We start from the raw sequence: 19,876 nt of genomic DNA, 5'->3' as shown, positions 1-19,876 counted from the left end.
AAGGGACTAATAGGAAGGGACAAGTGTTGAGAGTTAAACAGATAGTGAAGGACAAGGCAACGAGAGCTGGAAGCGTCCTTTAAGGTTGAGTGACATCCCTGCTGAACACATGTGAGACCTCAAGTGAGTCACAAGCTCTCAATTCTAGCAGGAAACAGCAAAGCCTTGTAGCTGTCACAACTGGTTAAAATTATTCGATGGTTTAAAAAGCACAAATGTGGGCTTGGGTACATTAACACTAGAAAGATTAAGTTGCAACAATGGAAATTATCCTCACTGACAAATAGTAGATATGAAGTGAGCCATTAAAAAATAATTTAAAAAAATCCACAGTCGGACATGATAAATGCAACTTAAATTAAAATGAAAAGGCTTATTTAAAGATGTGCAAACACAAAACAACAAGAAAAAAAAATCCAGTTACTGCTACTCACAGTGACCGAAACCCATTTCCCTCCTAGGGCTGCCTCCGGTTGCAGGTAAAGAGGCAGGGTGCCACATGCCTAAAACAAACAACAAAAAAAAACAACACAAAAAAACAAAAAAAAACAAATTGTGCGTGCTTCAGCTGATCCCAAATCGCAACACTTTCTAGAAGAAAACAGAAAGGAAAGGCTCCATGTGGAGAAGGAGGAGCCGTTTTCAAGTTGGTACTGCCAGGGGGGTGCGGCACCGCATAGCAAAAAGGAGGCGGAGTCCACCGGCGCCAGTTATAGGATTACCCAGATTATCCTTCCACGGAGATCAATCCCACAGGAACAGTTTGCTGGCCGACTGCTGCACAAATCAGCTCCTCCACCACCCACTCAACTCATGTCTGTCTCTGTGCATGGTCCTGTAGCTGTGCTCAGACACCTGTTGCAGTGGCATGACCAGGGTGTCAAGCGTATGGGGAGACAAGGGTCAAACTTAAAAGAGTCCAGAACAACGAGAAGACTCCGATTACTACCTCATAAAAGGGATCGAGCCTAGAGATCATGTAAAGACATTGCAGAGAAACTCGATAGCTACTAGAGGGATTTATATATATATATATATATATATATATAAAATTCAAGGACATTTCTGTAATATATCTTGTTTTATGTGCAGACTGAGCATAAATGGGCTGAGAAAGTGAAAACATGGGAGCAAATATTCAAGAATTCTCTCTTTTATCTTCCTCCAAGCATCTGAAATCTCCCGTCGACTCAAAAAAAATAAATAAACATAACAGCATGAGCGCTGAATGGTATTACTTATGGCATGGTGAGTTCTGCTTGAGTGTTGTGTTGGTTTGTTTGTGTGCTTAACAAGTGTTATGACATTCCAGGATGTTAGGAATTGTCTTTTCGCCAAAGCTGTGGGACGGACAAGAAAACGTGGCGCAATGCGAGAGCCTTAATGCAAACACGGGCCAAAAATACACCTTTAAAGGCAATGGGGAACAATACCTGGCAAGTCCTTAGGGAGCCTATACAAAGTTTGTAGCCAGTAGTATACAATATGGTCCTTGTTAAAGAATCAAGTCAACAGAGTCTTGTTTTAATAACACAAAAGCAGCACAGAAATCAGTCATTTGTTCACTATTCCAGGAGGAGTTTTCATTTATCCTGGAATGTGAGCACGTCATGTGATTAACAAAAATGGCCCAAGCCAACAAATGTGAAGCTGGCAGAGATTTCAATTTATCCTACCCACCAATCAAATGTTCATCTTATGAACTCAGCTGCAGTTCCGTAATCTCGAGAAACTTTCCCCGATATGTGTGCATCTCTTTCACTTTGCGTGACTCGACAGTTTTCTTGTGCGAGACACCTGTAGGACACTGGATCGACTGACCACACATCACTTGAATGAGAGACTCCGGTAACCTTATCCTCCCGGTGACAGTAGTTGGGCAGGAAAATTGTTTGGCAGCGAGGCAAATGAAAAAGAGAGAGAACGCCAAAGAAGAAACGGTTTAAAAGAAAAATTGCCCAGAAAGAAATTACGATAATCTTTTTATTCTTTAAAGCATGCCGTGTTATGATAGTGTGTCATGGCCCACATTAAACATGTCAAATCAACTCCTGAGAACCCTAATTAGAAATCAGAGATGTAACACAGATTACAAAGACAGGAGGAGGATAATTGGCATTACTAAATGTAGGTTACACTCCTTATTCTTAAATCTGAGTTAGAAATATTATAATCAGCACACTCTATAACCTCAGGAGGAAACCATTACCTTATATTCTTGTCCTTTCATAAGATGTGAATTTTTGAGAACATGAAGTCATAACATGTAAAGCTTAACAATTTTATTTGTTGCTTAATCTACTTGGATAGGATTAAGAAAAGGCGGTTTGTTAACAAAAGAGCTCGTTTTAAATTAAAAGGCTTGCAGGTATGTGTAATAAACAGAACAGCCAAAATATACAATATTCACCCCAATAATTGGAAACTACTGTTAACTTTAATAGGCGTTAAAGTCATGGTAATAACTCCTGCTTTTCTGTTTTCAGTAATAAAGAATAAAAGAATAATAAAGATCACATTAGACATTGTTGTTTTAAACGTTTGTGTAATGAAACTGTGACATTTTTCTTAAAGCCATCACACCGTGAGGGTCTCATGCCGGCTCATGCTTGTTGGAAGTATGGGAGAGGGGGGACATTACATCAAGATACCGTACATGAAAGTGGCGGTGAGACTGAGAGCGACCTTGCCTCGTTCTCCCAAACAATATAGCCATCCTGTTTCTTCTGCAACACCCCGAAAATTAAACATCAGCACACTGTAAACATGACAAAAGCCACCGAGCTTCTCAGTGCATTTCCGCTCTAGTATTTTCTCTGCACGGGTCCTGAAATGAGTTTTGGAGCCGGCGTGTGGATGTTTCTACGAGGGTTTTTCAGTAAGACTATAAATAAACAAAACTATGCTGATATCACATAATATTACAACAGCTAAAACAGAGAGGTTTTTCTGTTTTCGCACTTTCTCACATTATCATCATAAAATATATATATTTTTTTGTCTACCTTTATAAACTTCCAGCCTACTCAAGCATGCTACAACTCATAGTGAAACTACTAATTCAGAGTCAGCTTTTCTATTTTTTTTTTTTTTTTAACCAACCTTAATTCCAGGCAAACTCTGAATTTCTGCACTTGGGTGTCTTTGCTTGACATTTCCCCCCTTAAGAAATTTGCAGAGACTAGCAGCTGGGGCTATGAATCAGCACCTGCAACCATTTAAAAACATTAATCAAGCTACTGCGCAGCTGCTCAGTGATTAAAAACTCAGTCCCCCACAAGATCAGAGAGATGTAAAACAATCTGCATCCATGCACTGATCTGTTTGTTGTTACAATAATTAGCAAAGAAATAGTCTAATACCTCTCATGACAAAATACTCCCGCAGCCCATGGGTCTTTCCAGGTTCTCAGCTTGATTAAAGCTGGAATTAAATCATGGCTATGACCTTCTTCACTAATGACTAATTACTGGCAATTAGCCCAGAGAATGGCCTCCTTACGCCCCATATTTTTTTCCCTTATTCCCAACTCACAATCTGCACGTACGCGCACAAAAAGACATCCGAGTCTTTACACTGACATACAAATGCACACGCCCAGTGAAAAGCACAACAGCAAAAAAAGACCCATTGCATGTATATATATCGTCTGCAAGGGCGCGTGTTGGCGCTGAAGAATTGCAGGTCTCAAGCTATAGAGTGCCTGAGCAAACACTCGTGGAGAGCCACACCTACCTTACCTGTGTGGTTTATTCACTCTGCGGGATTTGTGCACGACTAAGCATTAAAGCTCCCATACTACAACCCACATTCTTCAGGTCATGTGATGCCGTCACTTTTTTTTCTTTTTTTCAGTGAAATATGTGCATATGATGCATGCGCAGAAAAAGTTATTGGGTATATCCTTTTTTTTTTTTTTTTTTTTTTTTTGAGTGTATGAAGAGGTGAATCAACGACCCCTGGCAAGTGTTGAGAGCTCACCTCAACTCTGATGGCTCGTTCCTTCGCCACCCCTATTTCCACAACCTCCATTTCCCGGTTGTTTTGCTCCAATCCTGTTCTTCTTTCTGCTGTTACTTCCCCAATCTGCGAGCTAAATAAATTCCCACCGACAAAAGCAGCAAGAGGGTTCTCAATAGCTTGTCTAGAATCACTTCCACTGACGAAAAACTAAAATTGCTGAAACGCAGAGAGGGAAGCGGGGGGTAAATGCTGATTCTGTAACTGCAAAGCCCAGGGCAGGCCTGTGTGAAAACCTGCTGAAACATAACATGTCTGGGAAAAACTGAGGAGGAGGAGGAAGATCACAAAAACAATCCCCACATAATCACCGGCTTGTTTCTTGACTCCACACGCCTTCGGCTTCATGCTTGTAACAGATTACAAAGGCTGACCATTACAGCGTCGAAAAATGAGCACAATTTATGACTCTATTATGCATCTGAGTGTGTGGGCTGTCGATGCAAAAATATGTACTAAATCATAGTTCTGAGCCAAAAGAGAGACAAAGAAAGGCTTGAAATATTCTCTCAGCTGTTTTTTTTTTGTTCTTGTTTTTTAATGAGTACTGTGCTCCACAGTGTAGTGTTTGAAATATAAGTTAACTTTTATTATTTTATTTTGAAGACATTTTCAATCCATAAATAACCCCAGTTTGGGACTATTGTGGGATTGGGGAACTTTCCAATTCAAATTCTTCTGGGAAAAGCTGCATTTAAGTCTCCGAATTGACAAATCTTGACAAATTTTCCTTTGGGTGAAGAATCATAACTGGGAAAACAGAAATGTATTGGACCTCTATCTGAAGTAGAGCAGCCAAACACAGTTGAAGTGCGTGACTCCTGGGACTTACTCCTCAGAAACTTACAACAACGTATAAGTGAAGCCCCTGAGGGGGGTCTGCTCTGTTCTTTCTGTATCATGGGTTTCCTTCTCTCCGTGCTTTCCCATCCACATGTCTCTGCCATTCCCCAAGGACCTGCCGTCATTACAGAAACAATTTTCAGCCTCACTAAGTAGTCCTGAGATAACAGGACACAGCAGCAGTTACAGTTGCTTTAAAAAAAAAAAAAAAGCATGTAACCTCAGAACCTTTTCACATTTTGTCATGCTGCAACCACAAATTTCAATGTATCTTAAGGGATTTTATCCAATGCACCCATTGGACGCAGCGAAGAGGCCCATGAGAACACGGTAGGAGCTAAAAAGATCCACAGCTCAGAAGAGATAATCTGTCAACAGGGAAACCCTCAGTCAAGCACTACACAAATCAGGTCCTTGTGGAAGAGTGGCAAGAACAAAGTGGTTGTTGATAGAAATTTACAAGAAGTCCAGCAGATTGCCACAAGCCACGTAGTATCAACATCAACAAGGGGCTCTGGTCGAATGAGGTGGAAACTTTTCGGCCTACGTGCAGAATGCTAACGCTGCAGATCACATCATCTCCATGGAGAAGCACGGTGATGGTACCATGGGGACGTTTAAATTGTAGAATAAATGCAGCTCAATACAGGTAAACAGATAGATGGTGGAGACATGCCCTCCCAAAGACTCCCCCGCTGTCATTGAAAGGTTATAGCAACTCACAAACACAATTCCTTTCACAATTTATAGACTATTTCATCTTCGTCTTCTTGATAATATCTAAATATATATATATATATGTTTGTAGTTGCAACCTGACAAAATTAAAACTCTTCATCTTCTTATACAACTTCTACTTATTTAACTGCATGCTTTACTATCATCTTGTTTCTTCTTGTTGTTTTTCCACTGCTGCACTTCTGGGTTTAAACAAACATCACATGATAGCTGATGCATGTGGCGACTCAGTCAGATTCAATAATCGTTTATTAAAGATCGGAGTTTAACAGTAAAGACAATCATCTTGTTCAGGGAGAGCTCAGCAAAGTAGGCCATAACTAACTCCACATGTTGCAAACTGATCGCCTAAGTGGTCGCCGAGGGATAACGGGAGAAAGCCATCAGCTGGTTCAAGGGCAAAGTCAGAAAGGGTGACCCCGAGAGCTGCTTTACTGTGCAAAAAAAAAAAAAAAAATAACATCACAGTGTTTTCCGGAGAGGCTCCCTCAGCCCACAGCGCTGGCCAGGGCGCGTCCAGCACGCACGCTCCTCTCCGCTACCTCAAAGGGACTCCCAAGTTTGTTTATCTGCAGAAAGCCGACATTCCTCCGCGCAGTTGCACGCAGTCCTCTTCGGACCCAAACCACCGTTCCAGACCAATAAATTGTGTTTCTGTCTCAAACAGTTTAGCAAGAGACGCGCGACAAGCGCCATAAATTACATAAGCGCAATTAAAGTGCCAACCTCTGACCTTGCCAGACCGGGCGCAAGCATGATCACCTGACTTTATGCAATGGCAACAACTCTGGATTCTGCGGCGTTGCAACTACTGTTCAACAGCTTAGTCTAACGTTCGCAGGCAGGACTCGGTGATTAAAGTCCGCGAACAGTTTCGCTGGACAGACGGTACGGAGGAGACGCCATGAAGCGATTCTCTCGAGTCAAAACAAAACGCAAAGCAACAAGCCGAGTCGAGAGGAACACAGACGAAAGCGCAAGGCTTTACTTACTGAGGTGTAAATATGGATCATTGCTGTCCATAGTGAGCGAGTTGTTGCGTCGGTTTCCTACAGTGGTTGCCGCTCCGCATCCCAGTGCATTCCTCTCTCTCTCTCTCTCTCTCTCTCTTTCTCTCTCCCAGCCCGACTGAACTCTGCAAGGCGGCTCAGCTCAGCGCGGGGGCCCAGCCAGGGAGGGGGGCGCGGCAGAACAGGGCTTCTCCCAATGACAGCAGTGGTCGATATGGAGCTCCAGCACGGGTCATGATGAAATATTTCACCATCTCTGACAATGTGTTGCAATACTTTTTTTTTTTTTTTAACAACTAAATGCTCATTTCGATAGACTGTCTCCGTAGGTGTATTAATAATGCAGGAAACCCCCATTTTAAAGCAACAGCTGTGATTCAGATTCAGTACCAACAACACCGTGGCGACGATTTTACATTGATGTCGCCGACTAATACATTGATTAGCCTGCTTTAGCTAAAGTATAAGCTATGCTGTTGCTTGTTCTGAGCCATAGGCTTTCCTAATGTGAACTCATCGATGCGCAATGCAAGTCTATTTCAAATAAATTGCACACGGAGCAACGCATAATTAATCGTGCGATTTATTTTTTTTTCAATGCAAAGCATTGTTTTTAATCTCCTGCAGTCTTTCCCTAAGAGGGGATTCCTCCTGTGTTTACCTAATTGTTAATGTGAGTCCTGGTCTGGATACCCCCCCGCAGCCCCCCACCCCTTCCTCACACACCCCTGTTCAGAGTGCGGGGTCATGCAGGGGTGAAGCTCCTGGTACCTCAGAAGGTTATTCAGGAGTCAAGCCGCGCTGAGGTATTCACAGTCTTGAACCGCGGAGCGGCCAGACGCTCCGTCAACGCCCCGGCCCCGGCTGACCACTCAGCGGACCCCCTTTATCGGCCTGCCCCGCTAATGGGGCGAGCACCCCCGGCTCCACCGCCGTCCTTGTAACAGCGACCCATAAAGGCGCACAGGAGGATGCTAACCAAGATGAATAGCGTTTTTTTCTCTCGCCTCATTCTACACTAATCAGAGCTTTTCATTTGTTATGGCATCGCGCCAGCCCCTCCACCGCAGCCTCCATTAGGGCCAGATAACGTATAAATTCATTAAAGTCAAAGAGGGGGGCATTAAAATGGTCATTTGTCAGATCTCCCTTTGTGTGTCCCTAATGGTGGCACATGGTTCAAGGCATTGAGATGATTTTGGTTGCTTTCTTTAAACTGCTGTGCATAAGGAGAGGGACGTGGGAAGGAGTAAAGACTCACACATTCCTCCTGGAAACGTTAACATTTCACATAGAATTCTTTATTGTTTTATTTCTTAATTTTTGCCCACTTTTAGGACTTAAGTACAACTTGTTTGTATACCTTTTATTTTTTTCTGTTTGTATATTTAAATGAGAAGTGCATTTTTTTTGAATAACCACAGTTAATGTTTTATTTTGCTTATCAATCCATCCATCAACTTCAGATTGCCCCCCCACCCCCTCTCCTTTACACAAATACAAACTCACAGTGAGTGAAGCAACCCTGTTCACTAATCCCTTTGTATTCACAGGCCCATTCCCACCAAACAATGTCCTAAAGACTAATCTTAAACTGAGTTCAACAAACCTATAGGCCACCTGTTTAGAAGTCACAGTGCAGACAAAACAGGCCAGCAAAAAAAAAGTAAAAAAAAAATAAAATAAAAAATCTTTGCAACAAATCATCACATTCAGTCACCATTAAAAAAAAAATCATCTTAGGACACAAGTTTTAGCATTCATTCACCAAAACACCAACACAAAATATGAAGGTGGTCCATCCCAGTTTGACCATTCCCCCCATCTTTTTGGCTGTTACTTGCAGGCGTTGTCATGGGAGATGACTCTCTCCATCTGCCTCCTCTTGTCAGTAGCCCGTCTCCATCAAGCTTTATCAGAGGGAGCTCTGCCACCCCCCGCTTTTCCTGGACTCTCTTCAGCCACCCCCACCCTCCACCCCTCCTTGTCCCTCTCTCTCATACATAAGCCCGAGATGATAAGTGTTCGGACTCTTTGTGCGTGCCGAGGATAAGACAATGCCACACATCACTACAGAACATCATCCATCTCGCAGGCCATCAATCTGGCACACAAAAGATGAAATGTGACTCAAGCTCCCTTTTAGCCAAGTGGTTTGTCTTTGCTTAAAAGTATCTTTGTCTTTCATCTCTTTTTCTCCTTTTCACAGCTAGGTTTGTGTTAAGCCAAGAAATTCCTTTTGGTTTTGAACACATGTTGGAAAACTAAGCAATACCAGCCAGTTTTGTCTCGAAACACGAGCGCAAATGTCAAAGATACTGAGTCATTCCACAAAAGTAGTCTTTGTCCTTTAGCAAAGGAAACGATTTATTGAAAAAAATAAACGAAAGTTGCATGCAGCCTTTCTCCTCTTTTCAAAAATTAAAGGCTGTTTGTTGCTTGATTGAAAACATCAAGTCTTTGTTTCTCCTCTTCTGCTCATAATTGGCTTTACATTGTTCCGAGACCAGCACGGTGCTTTTGTTTTGCATTGTTCACAGCCTGTGAAAGCTGTGAGACATTAATGTAATTTGTGAATGTATAAGCCGCAAAACGGTTTGAAGCAGACAACCGGCCACAGAAACATATCTGAAGGTAGTTTAGATTGACTCCAAAGAAGAAAGAGTCGTACAAGCAGGAGCTTCTGCAGTCTTTGATTTTAAACTATAGGACGTTTATTTATAAATTCAGAAAAAAGTGCATGATAAAAAATAAATCAATTTGCAAATAAGGATGGATTCATATTTAGTGTTTGGATTTTCCAAATTGTATATGTAATCCTGTCCGTGCGAGATGAGTCCTCGCTGTTCCCTGGACTCTGCGTTGTGTGTTCTTTAGGGTTTTTGTCGGAAGGAAACGAGACAGGAATCTGACACACACGGCGGTTGAAATCGTGGTTGGGACCGTTTATTCGTACCTCCCGACAGCGCAGCGGCTTCTAGAGTACTTTGCAAAACCTTTTTTTTTATTTCACATTTTTATCACGTTCCAGCTTCAAACCTCTTGAGATTTTTTGAAAACAAACAAACAAACAAAAAAAGACAACATAGTGTATAACTGTGATGTTGTTGAAGAAAAATAATGAAGTAAATTCTAAACAGAGTCAATAATTATGTCATTTCATCTCATAATAAAAGTATCTGTTGTGCAAAGGACTCAGGTTAGCTAGAAGACAATAACAAAAACAGCATTACGATGACAAGACAAATAACAGACTGATTAGCGATTAAGTTGCGGAGAAGCAGAGATGAGTTATAAAACAGAGTGTGGTTCAATCCGTCATGAAACATGCAAAGAATATGTTGCAACAGCAAACCTACTGTTGTGCCATATCCAGCTAAACTGAGAGGCTGTTCAAGGAAAGCACAGAGCATAAAAATACAGAGGTCCATGGTAACTCTGGAGGAGTTGCAGACATCCTCCACTCAGGTGGAAGACAACCATGAATCATTCACTCCACAAACCTGGCCTCTACAGACCAAAAGAAAACCATTGTTTAATGTCTTAACATGTTCTGTTTGCAGCTTGTTACAAGTGGTGTAACGACAGAGCAAATATGTGAATGAAACTGCTCTGGAAAAAAATTTAACTCTTTGGGCTTCATTCAAAGTTCTCTGTGTGGCACATTGCATCATCCTGACGCTTTTCTTCAACAGCAACAGAATAGCTGGTCAAACCTGATCATTAAAATGGATTGCATTAAATACAGGTCAGTCCAAGAGAACCTTGTAGAGATTGCAAAAAGCTTGACATGGAGGGATGTAGACATTTCTAGCAGCAAAATAACTCTAATCATACATCCAGGTTCATATGAGAACATATTTATTTGCTAGAGTTGCACAGTGAAAATCTGGACCTAAATCCGGTTGAGAAAATGAGACTTGAATATTGCTGTTCACAGATGCTCAGAATCTAATCAAAGTTGAGCTAATTTACAAAGAAGAATGGATAAAAAGTTCAATTCCTAGATGTGCAAAGCTGGTGAAGATCAGACTTGCAGCTGTAATTACAGCGAAATATGGTTATTCAGCATGTTGAATCAGTGGTTGCAATGTGAAGAAATATGAAAAAGTTCACAAATCTCACAGTTTGACTTATTTCATACGGACTGTTTCAGCCTCTAAATAGTCAGTTTTGACTACATCGTCTCACTCAGTATAAAGCAAAATAACAATAATTGCCAAACTGTGTGAAAATGTGTTGAAAACCACAATTAAAAGTAGTGCTTTTACAGTTCTTCAACTTGAATTATGATTTCATTGTAAGACCTTTAGACTGAATTGTTACTGAATGCAAATGCCTCTTCATTTATGTGTTTCAGACGAAAAAAAAAAAAGGACGCACACTCAAAGCCGATTCTGTAACAACGTGACCAAAAAGCCTTAATCCATTTTCCTCAGATGTTCCATTAACCGTTGAGCCATGCTATCAGGTTAACCTGTTAATCTGCTCTCTATAGCTCTGGGTTAGAAGCTTTAAACAATCAATATGATGAGCCTCGGCTGGTGCAGACCAAAGGCGGCATCCATTTAATACTCTGCTCCAATCATACATTGTGATTACCAGACATCACACAGTAAACACAGGGTCTTTATTATGAGACGACATGGATATTGTCAGAACACTTAAGCATTGTTCATGCTCATCTGTGAACTGGTCACCACCATATATTAATTATATAGGTTTACTAGATTAAAAAACAGATGACTCGGTTTTAGGTAAGACTGCAGGTTGATTGCAGACCTCTGCCAGATGGTTGACCTTCACATTAGTCGTCACCTTGCTGTAATAAGTTAAGACAGACTAGGGGCTTGTTCTTTTTAAAAGGAGCTGAACCGGACCACCTCAGGTTAATCTCTCTATAGCCTGAAATGCCCATGAGGGATTAGGCCCAGTGTACACCTGCTGCTGGTTTTTAACACACCATGTCTCTAATGTCTCTGCTCTGCTAGGATCATCCAAGCTTTCAAAATCAATGAGTGAAAGAACATATAGGATATGTAAATTAGGTTTTTTTTAAATTATTATTACTAAAACATATTTAGCCGTAACAGAAATCGGATATGTTTCTCAACATTGTGCTTTTCACCAGTTAGTATCTTTAGAAGCTTTTATTTCTTATGTTTATGTTTTACGTATTAAAAACACTTCTGACTCATTTGATATGTTGTGGCATCGCAGAAAGGCCTGTTCGAAATGTTTCCGATTAAAACCCAGATGCTTGGACTCGCTGTCGTGACACTAAAGTAGAATTCACACCAGGACTGAGACGTCAGCAGCAGTTTAGCCCCGTAGAAGAATCTATCCAATCCTTCTGACACGGCCCCAGAATGGTGACAACCCTTTAGGTGGTTTAACATCAGTTCACAGTCAAGCTGGAAATTTGACCTGACTTTAGCATTTATTTGCTCTTTGATTTGCACGAGTCTGACACTCTTACATGATTGGCATGTGAGTGTGGCGCCTATGAGTCATCAGTGTGCGAACGACCCAAGGCCTTCGCAATGCCCGAATGCTCATATCAGTCAGAAGAGCAAGTTCTTGACCACACAAACACTCCAGTAAGATTTAAACACTGCCTTTTCAGAAGGAAGACAGTGTAGACTGGGATTTATTCATGCAGAAAAAATAAAACAACTCAATTTTGCAATGTAGAAAGACAAAACCGTACATTTAAAATGCTTTTCTAAACTTTTAGTTGAATTAAAAGGCTGGCCAGCATATTTATTATTTTAATCAATTTTATGCCACGATTGGCTGTTTATAGTTGTTCTTATTACTAAAATATATATGAGCTTGGTCAATATGTTTATGCTACTGGTTACGCTATCTAAAATCAAACAAACTGCAGTAAAAAAAACAAAAAACAAAACGCAGTCTTCATGAAGAGTTGCATATTGTTTTGAATTCAGAGATTGCTATAATTAAGCTATTGGGGTTGGTATTGATCTTTGTTGTAAGAGCCCTCTTGGCAGAAAATTTTGCAGTTGGAAAGCCTGATTGTTTTCCCCTTAAATAGAGCCAAATTTGTAAGGAAAATGCATTTGTGGATTGAGTTGAGAATGTATATTGCGCTCCTTAAAAACTAGCCAAATGTCAAAAAGCTTTTTTTTTTTTATGTTTCTGTTATGCCAGGAGCTGTCAATTAAGTACATGACTATGTCCACTAGCCGATTCTGTAACATCAGCTAGTGCACATAGTCATGTGGTTATACTTCAGCTAAGAATGTGGATTTAATTTCACTTAATTAATTATAAATTATTTACTATGGGCTAATGTTCTGTCTCACCACACAAAATTAAATAACACATTACATGCATTTAAAAGACCTTGCATGCGTAATTTAATATTAATTGAATTTATACATGCAAATGATATGGAATGATCAATTTATTTGTGGGATAATAGCAATTTTGGACCTTCTAAAAACTACTATCCCTGATGAATGTTTTTAACCTTCTTTAAATTACTCAGAATTTCATTTTCAAGCTGTAAAAGACTTTGTATACTTTTCGTACACGAAGGTCATGTGCTCACATCTTTCACAACCTGGGGGGAAAACGCGTAATTCCTCTTTACTAATATTATAGCGCATCCTGGTGGCTAAGATAGGTAGCGCAGGCCTGCACAACGGAGTCGTATGCAACACACTGGTCCCTCAACGGCATCCGTAGAACTTACGGCAAAGACAGACGTGTATTTAACTTGACAGTGATGTGAGTCTGCGCTTGATCTCTGTTGGTTTCCGTTTGAGCGATAAGTCACTAATGAATTCAAAGGGAGATGTCATCCGACTTAAAGTTAAACTTCGGAAATTGTCAACAAAACCCAGTGATGGATAGCGAAACGGGCATGTTCCCTATCGATCAGGGAGGAGAGTGGGGTAAGACATCTGATTCTTTCTAGAAACACCCACACAAGGAAGCTGTTCGTAGACACTGTTTAGCGATTTATTTCAATAAAACATCTAAATATATATCATCTATGGCGATTTGTTGTTTTAGAATGGCCTCTACGTAAGTTTGAGGTTGATGTTGTAACGTTTGTTGGTGTGGTTTTCAACTTTCGGCTAGCCAGTTAGCATTAGCGGGCTATGGATGCTGAGGTGACGTAACATTATCGGTTTTTATGTAAATAATGGAGAAGACACGAAATGAAACAGTTTCTTTTTTTAAAGTGAAATAAACCGATTGACTGTTACAAACACCCTTAAATCAGCTTAGCTACTGTGATTTTGTTTGCTTCAAGTTTATCTTTAAATGTTTATATCTGTTTTCATATACATATGAAACATACGTAAACATTTACACCATACAATGGTTACAATTAGCCACTAAAATTTAACAAGTTATTCAAACTTTAAGTATTCAAGGCTTATTTTAGGTCCAGATCACGAGTTTTGACATTTGATAGTATCTTTGCTTTCACTTTGGTTAAATAAATGGCTAGATTGATGCATGAAGTCACCAGGAGAGGGACGCCAAGTCAAGATTCACGTGTAGTTTAAAATATAAATATATTGCTTTAATATGTTTGACATCTAGGTAAGATGCAGCTTTAGATTTATCATGCAGACCTGTCAGGTGCCTATGTAAATCTTGTGAGGCACTGCTGAGATATTTCCTAACTTTTGTAAATTAAAAGTTTTTATTTTCGTACTGTATTTCCCACTTTCACGAGCTGCTTATGCACACAGTATGCCACTTGCGCAGGTCGTAGAAACTGAATCAGAGTTTAATCACAAGGACAAATGAATCTTTGTAGAGATATACTTCAACTGTGGCGTCAGACTTGAAGAAGACGCATTCCTGTGACAGATTACCGGTAGCCCTGAGAGCTGTGAAAAGTGAGAACTGTTTGGATCTAGTAGCAAAACATTGTTGCATAATATGCAAATACATTATGCAACAACGCTATTAGAATGTCATGGTGTAAGATGCTATTGTTTATTCGTAAAAATTATGTCAAGTGGTACAGTGAACATGCTGGCTTTTGCGTGTTGACTATCTCATTAACTTCTCGTCTATGAAGCTTGCTGCTGTTCTGATTGTGTTCTGTCAGGCAGATCCTTTCTCTGCCCGACAGTTTCTGCCGTCTCTATTTCGTTGTTTTATCAGCATCTCTGGATCAGACACATGAACATATAGATAGGAGAGAAGGCCGGTGCACATTAAGAGAACTTAGCAGTGTATCAGTGAATACTAATCTTCTATACAATGCTGTGGTCAAACACATGATGGCCTTCAAAGAACCTCTGCTGCATGTCGTAATCTTTACACTGATCTAGTCATGTTAAAACATCACCATGTTCTTTTTCAGTGCAATTTCTGTCCTATTTTCCAGATTGATTCGACATTGTGTAAAAGTTGTGTTATTGTGAAAACTAGTAATCTGCTTATGGAAGCCATGTCAAAATCATCACTCTTACAACCAATATCAATAGATTGTATTACTGTTATTAGTGAACTGATCTGGCCCATATGTCTGTGTCCTCATCGTTACACAGACCTCAGCCTGTTCGACGAACTAAATGACCTGGGGGATGCAGATCAGCTGCTCGAGGCCCTCGAAAGCGGTGCCTACGTGAGTATATTCAGAGTTGATCTGGCGATGACGGTGTTTCACTCTTAGTCAAGTAAGCGCAGGTTTTATGACATGGGAGCAACAGTTTAGATTTAGAAATGTTTGCAATTTACATTTGACTGAAAGATATTTCTCCGTGAAGTTATTTATTTTTTTTTTGTAAAGAAAAAAAAAAAATTGTTTTGGGTTCTCAGGCAAATGAAGGTCATCTGGACTTTGATATCGACATTCCTCCTTGGAATGAAGTGGACACGAGCAGCACCTGCACAGGTACAGCCACGGAAGTGATCATTATTTTTTTTGTTTGTCTTTAGCTTCCTTTTTAATGCAACATTTATTACCACATATATATAATTAGAAATCATATTTGTGAGTTAGATTTTTTTTTATGATGGAAAAAGAAATATTTAGGGGTTTTTGTTAACAATATATTGAATTCCACATGATTTAGTTTGTTGTTTAACTCTGTTTAGGATGTTAGTTTTGTTTTGATTTTTATTGTTCTCATGGCATAGCATGGTATGCAATGTGAAAATAGGAAACAATTGGTATGTTTCAATATGTGCATGGTTGCCCAGATCAGAGTATTGTGGCTATTCTTCTATATCTGTCCTTTGCCATCCTCTAACCTTTTAATTTTGATCTCAACTTTTCTTTGAGGGCTTTGATATGAGCAGATATAGGAACAACATTCAAAATATTTCTCTAGTATTTTTGCAGTCCTTGGTTATTATTTATATTTACAACTTTTTTGATGGTATTGTGCAATAAGTTTTCAACAAAGATCCAATTTTTGAGTTTCCAACGACTGACCGTTTCGGTGATGACTTTGATTCTATAGCTTTAAGGGGCGAGGATGCCAAAGATTGCAAAAAGTGAAGGGAACTCTGTTACTAAGCAACATTTAAAGAGAAAATGAGGGTGGTCATTGCAATGTGTTTTGATAATATAATAGTGAATTTGCATGTTATCATAACTGTGTGCAGCCATGAGAGACGTTACGGTTTGAGGTAAGTTTTTGGGACTGTGCTGCATGATTTTCCATGTTAATGGCTTGATTGTTTGTGTTCGGGTCTTTGTGCATCCAGATGGTGAGGTGAGTGGGGACTCACTGTCTCCTTCCCACACGCTGAGCTCCGTCCCCTCTCCTGCTTCGGTGGAAGCTTTGTCTCCGTCGTCCTTACATGTAAGAATCTGTCCTCAAAGCTTCGCCCTTCCCCAGCTTTCTGCATTTGAATTTGGATTTCCAATGCAAATTGTTTCACAAGTGTTTCGGTTGCGAGCATTTCCATACCCAACCATCGCCGAATCCGCTTTGGAGCAAAGAGAATTATTTAGTTTTCCTCCAGATGTGGATTGAAAATTGATGGGTGGAATAATAGTTCAGAAACTTATTAATAAAATCTGTAAACACCTCGTCAGATTAATAACGAACTGTCTGTATGAGCTGTGGGCCAACCGCTCATTAAAATAAAGGTGCCGACAACTTCAGACACATTAGCATAATTTAGCGGGCAGATGTTATCACAGTTTGTCAAAACAAGGGCAAGGGTTACAGTTTTTTTTTTTTTTTTTTCGTCCAACAGTCGGCACACACTTGTCTGCTAATTATCCTGACAATTCAAGGACGCACATGTCAGCTGGGACAATTTGAAAAGCCACTCATATTTTATTAATGCGCCAGTTTGAGATGCATTAGTTAGAACTGACTTTATTGCTTGTGTCACATCCAAAGAGTCAAGCATGTTTAGCAGTAGAAGAAAATTACTGTCGTCGATGCTGCACTCAGTTTGTTCGAAGACGTCTGTTCAGGGCTTGTACTTAAAAATAATTGTTGACAAAATGTCGCGGATATCTTACGTCGTATCTATTTCTCCATTCAGGATGAGGCACTGTCCCCTCAGTCACAGCTTTCCCCAGTTTCAGTTTCGTCCGAGTCCAGTGGCTTTTCTGAAGTCTCTCCGCCACCCAAGAAGGCTGCAAAGAGGAGCACGCAATGGACAAGAGGTAGCGATCGTTTAAGGCTTGTATGCACAAGGTCATTCCAAGTGCTTAACAGGAAAACGGTGAAGCAGACCAAATTAAAACAATAAATACATTGAAAGAATAATAGAAAAAGCTGAGCTACATATAAACTACTTCATCAAAACAAAACATGTCCAAGACATAATGACATAAACAGTTTTATTTTTAACTGTAGGTTGCTGTAAACAATAGTTTTAAGCCCTAATTTAAAATTGCCAATAGTTTCTGCACATCTCTGGTTGCTGGGATTTTGTTCCAGAATTTAAGGTCATAGAAAGTATATGTGGTCTTTGTTTAGATCTGGTCCAAGACAGTTTGCGTAAACGGGTGTCTGAATGGATGATATATGACATGACCATTCATTACCTCCAAGGCCTAAAACTAGATTTTAAAAAAAATTGTCATCACTTCTTAACCCCTTAACTGTTACCCTTAAAACACTTACATGCAAGCCAATGGGTCCATGAGGAAAGCGGTATCCTCATGACGGTTAAGGGGTTTTAAACCAAAAAAACTATCACTTGCCTTTTCTACCTTATGCCGGAGAAAACTCTGACCACCATAAATATCAAGCTGTTTTATTAGAATAATTTAAGAGATGTAATTGTACATAATCAAAACAATGTGAGCTATTTGGATACGGAACAAAAGTGCCACCTGAAGCAACTCCACAAGTGGTGTTTGCTAAGATTTATAACTATCAGGTGGCAAAAAGAATAATACATTTAGTACAAGACCAAATCAGCTAAGCAGCAGGGAGCTCCAGTAATCCCGAAACAGAAGGTTTTAACATGTAAGGCAGCTTCTAGTGCTAACATTTTTCATTTAGCAGTTATTCCACCATCGTCTAGGGTTGTTTGTTATTGTCATTACAAAATCATGGTAGCATTTTGACAGTTAAAAACCCCCCAGATATTTCAACTGTAAATGCAAATTTCCTGGCCTGGGCTAAATCCATTTTTTTTCTCCCCCCATATCTTGTCCCTCCCAACCCTTGCAATTCAAATATTCAAATGCCACAGCTAAACCTGCTCAGCCTGCAAAGAGGCCAATTCAGATGGGCTCACAGATCTCCATCCAGCCCAGACCGCTGATTGCAGCCATGCCCTTGGCTCCGGCGGCAACAGCAGCTCCACTGCAGCCCAAGACGATAATCATCCAGCCCCTCCAGACCACTGTGCTGCCTGTTGTCAAGCCGTCTCCAATCAGCATCCAACCAGCGCCCCCACCAGGTCAGTTCTCACACTGCATAAAATATTATTTTGTTGTGCTCTGCATTGATATAGGACATCTTACCAAAAGGTCAGGTCTTGTATTTTGTTGTATTTTAGGGATATCAATGTATTTATTGTTTGCCTTTGCCAATTAATTTTATTCAGATGAAAAAAAATAAATAAATAAAAATGCTGTTTTTGATGGAGCCAGCAGATGGCACTGTGAACTCAGTTGTTTTTCCCTCATCAGTGAAGCTCACCTACTTCATTGGAAAACGGTGAATAAATATGATTTGTAAGTCGAATACACCAAAAATGTTTAAGTCTGACATACATTTTATTGGCAACATGAACATGGAAGTAAAAATCATAAACATACCAACATGTTGAGCAATGTCCTAAATATCCGCTGATGTTTGTGGTTTTCATTAAAGTCATCAAGGATTTTATTTTTTTATGTCTTTTGCTGGCCTTGATTTGGGGTCTTACATCAGCACCATGAAAGCCAGAATAAATACTTATCTGACCGCACGAAGCCCAAGTGGGTGGGGTGGCTGACCTTTGCTAAAATGCATTTGAACTTCTGACGTGTTTGCCTAGTGTTGACCAATACGGTGAAGAGCTTAGGGACGAGACATCCTGACCTAGATCGAGTCACAAGATGGGAATCCAGGCTGTTTGTTTGAAAATCTGGTCTGTATTTTTTTTTTTTTTTTTACCTGGGTAGTGCCATTTCTCTAAAAAAGTAATGGACTCTTTTGAGTCTGATCCACAGAAAGTTTGTTTATTCCTGCGCAAACACATGTACTCATTGCTTTCTTTTTATTCCAGCCTTGTAAATTCTTCTCACAGATGGTGAACTTTCGTTCTGCTGGCAAATTACAGATTTGTTTACAAATCTAGTAAGTGCTTTCACCTGATTAACACTGACAGAATAGAACATTATGATTGCTGGCTCTGTTTGGGTAAGAGTTGCTTTCATAGCCTCGTACTCATAAGTGTAGGGCTCACTGAGTAACAGAACATTAGTGAGCACCAGATATTATTGTGTTTTTGTGTCCTTTTTTTTTTCCCCTTTTTGGGCCCGTGTTTGTGTGAGTTCAAATGCATAACTCACGAGCCTCTCAGTTTGGAATGTGGACGTTTAAAGGCGCGGGTCAGTTTGCCAAACATCTTCACCACCTGTACTTCAAACACACAGAGCCCAGTTGAAGGCAAAGGGGTAGGACGCCAGAGGCTGATGGGATTTTGAGAGACTTGGTCTGTATCAGATGTAGGTTAAGGCTCTTAAAGCAGCAACTTGATTCAACTTATGTCATTAAAAAAAAAAAAAAAAAAAAAAAAAAAAAGCGATTTTGAACTTTTTTCTTTTTTTAAATTTTTAAATTTAAAAAAAAAAATTT

At 40.0% G+C, this 19,876-nt stretch overlaps 2 protein-coding genes across 6 annotated transcripts in view; one reads left to right on the top strand and one right to left on the bottom strand.

Moving 5' to 3' along the window:
• rxrgb (retinoid X receptor, gamma b) overlaps positions 1–6,767 on the bottom strand; it is a 28,801-nt gene extending 22,034 nt beyond the window's left edge. Inside the window, exons 1-2 of one of the 4 annotated variants that reach the window (XM_015059120.1) lie at positions 6,594–6,767; positions 4,868–4,978 (exon numbers count right to left, since the gene is read on the bottom strand). In XM_015059120.1, coding sequence (XP_014914606.1) covers positions 4,868–4,978; positions 6,594–6,624 — 142 coding nt within the window. In that variant the 5' untranslated portion in view covers positions 6,625–6,767. Of the gene's footprint in view, positions 1–434; positions 540–4,867; positions 4,979–6,593 lie in introns of those variants that run through there. The other 3 variants (XM_015059129.1, XM_015059144.1, XM_015059136.1) reach the window with 3 other exon arrangements.
• A 6,551-nt stretch (positions 6,768–13,318) lies between these two features.
• atf6 (activating transcription factor 6) overlaps positions 13,319–19,876 on the top strand; it is a 35,852-nt gene continuing 29,294 nt past the window's right edge. For both annotated transcript variants that reach the window (XM_015059108.1, XM_015059100.1), the window contains exons 1-6: positions 13,319–13,534; positions 15,158–15,234; positions 15,429–15,504; positions 16,323–16,420; positions 17,118–17,241; positions 18,282–18,491. In XM_015059108.1, the coding sequence (XP_014914594.1) occupies positions 13,435–13,534; positions 15,158–15,234; positions 15,429–15,504; positions 16,323–16,420; positions 17,118–17,241; positions 18,282–18,491 (685 nt within the window). In that variant the 5' untranslated portion in view covers positions 13,319–13,434. The remainder of the gene's footprint in view (positions 13,535–15,157; positions 15,235–15,428; positions 15,505–16,322; positions 16,421–17,117; positions 17,242–18,281; positions 18,492–19,876) is intronic.

This window comes from Poecilia latipinna, unplaced genomic scaffold, assembly GCF_001443285.1.
Source record: "Poecilia latipinna isolate Pla-1442-1.1 unplaced genomic scaffold, P_latipinna-1.0 Scaffold64, whole genome shotgun sequence".
NCBI lineage: Eukaryota > Metazoa > Chordata > Actinopteri > Cyprinodontiformes > Poeciliidae > Poecilia > Poecilia latipinna.
This window is presented reverse-complemented; position numbering and strand designations above follow the sequence as displayed.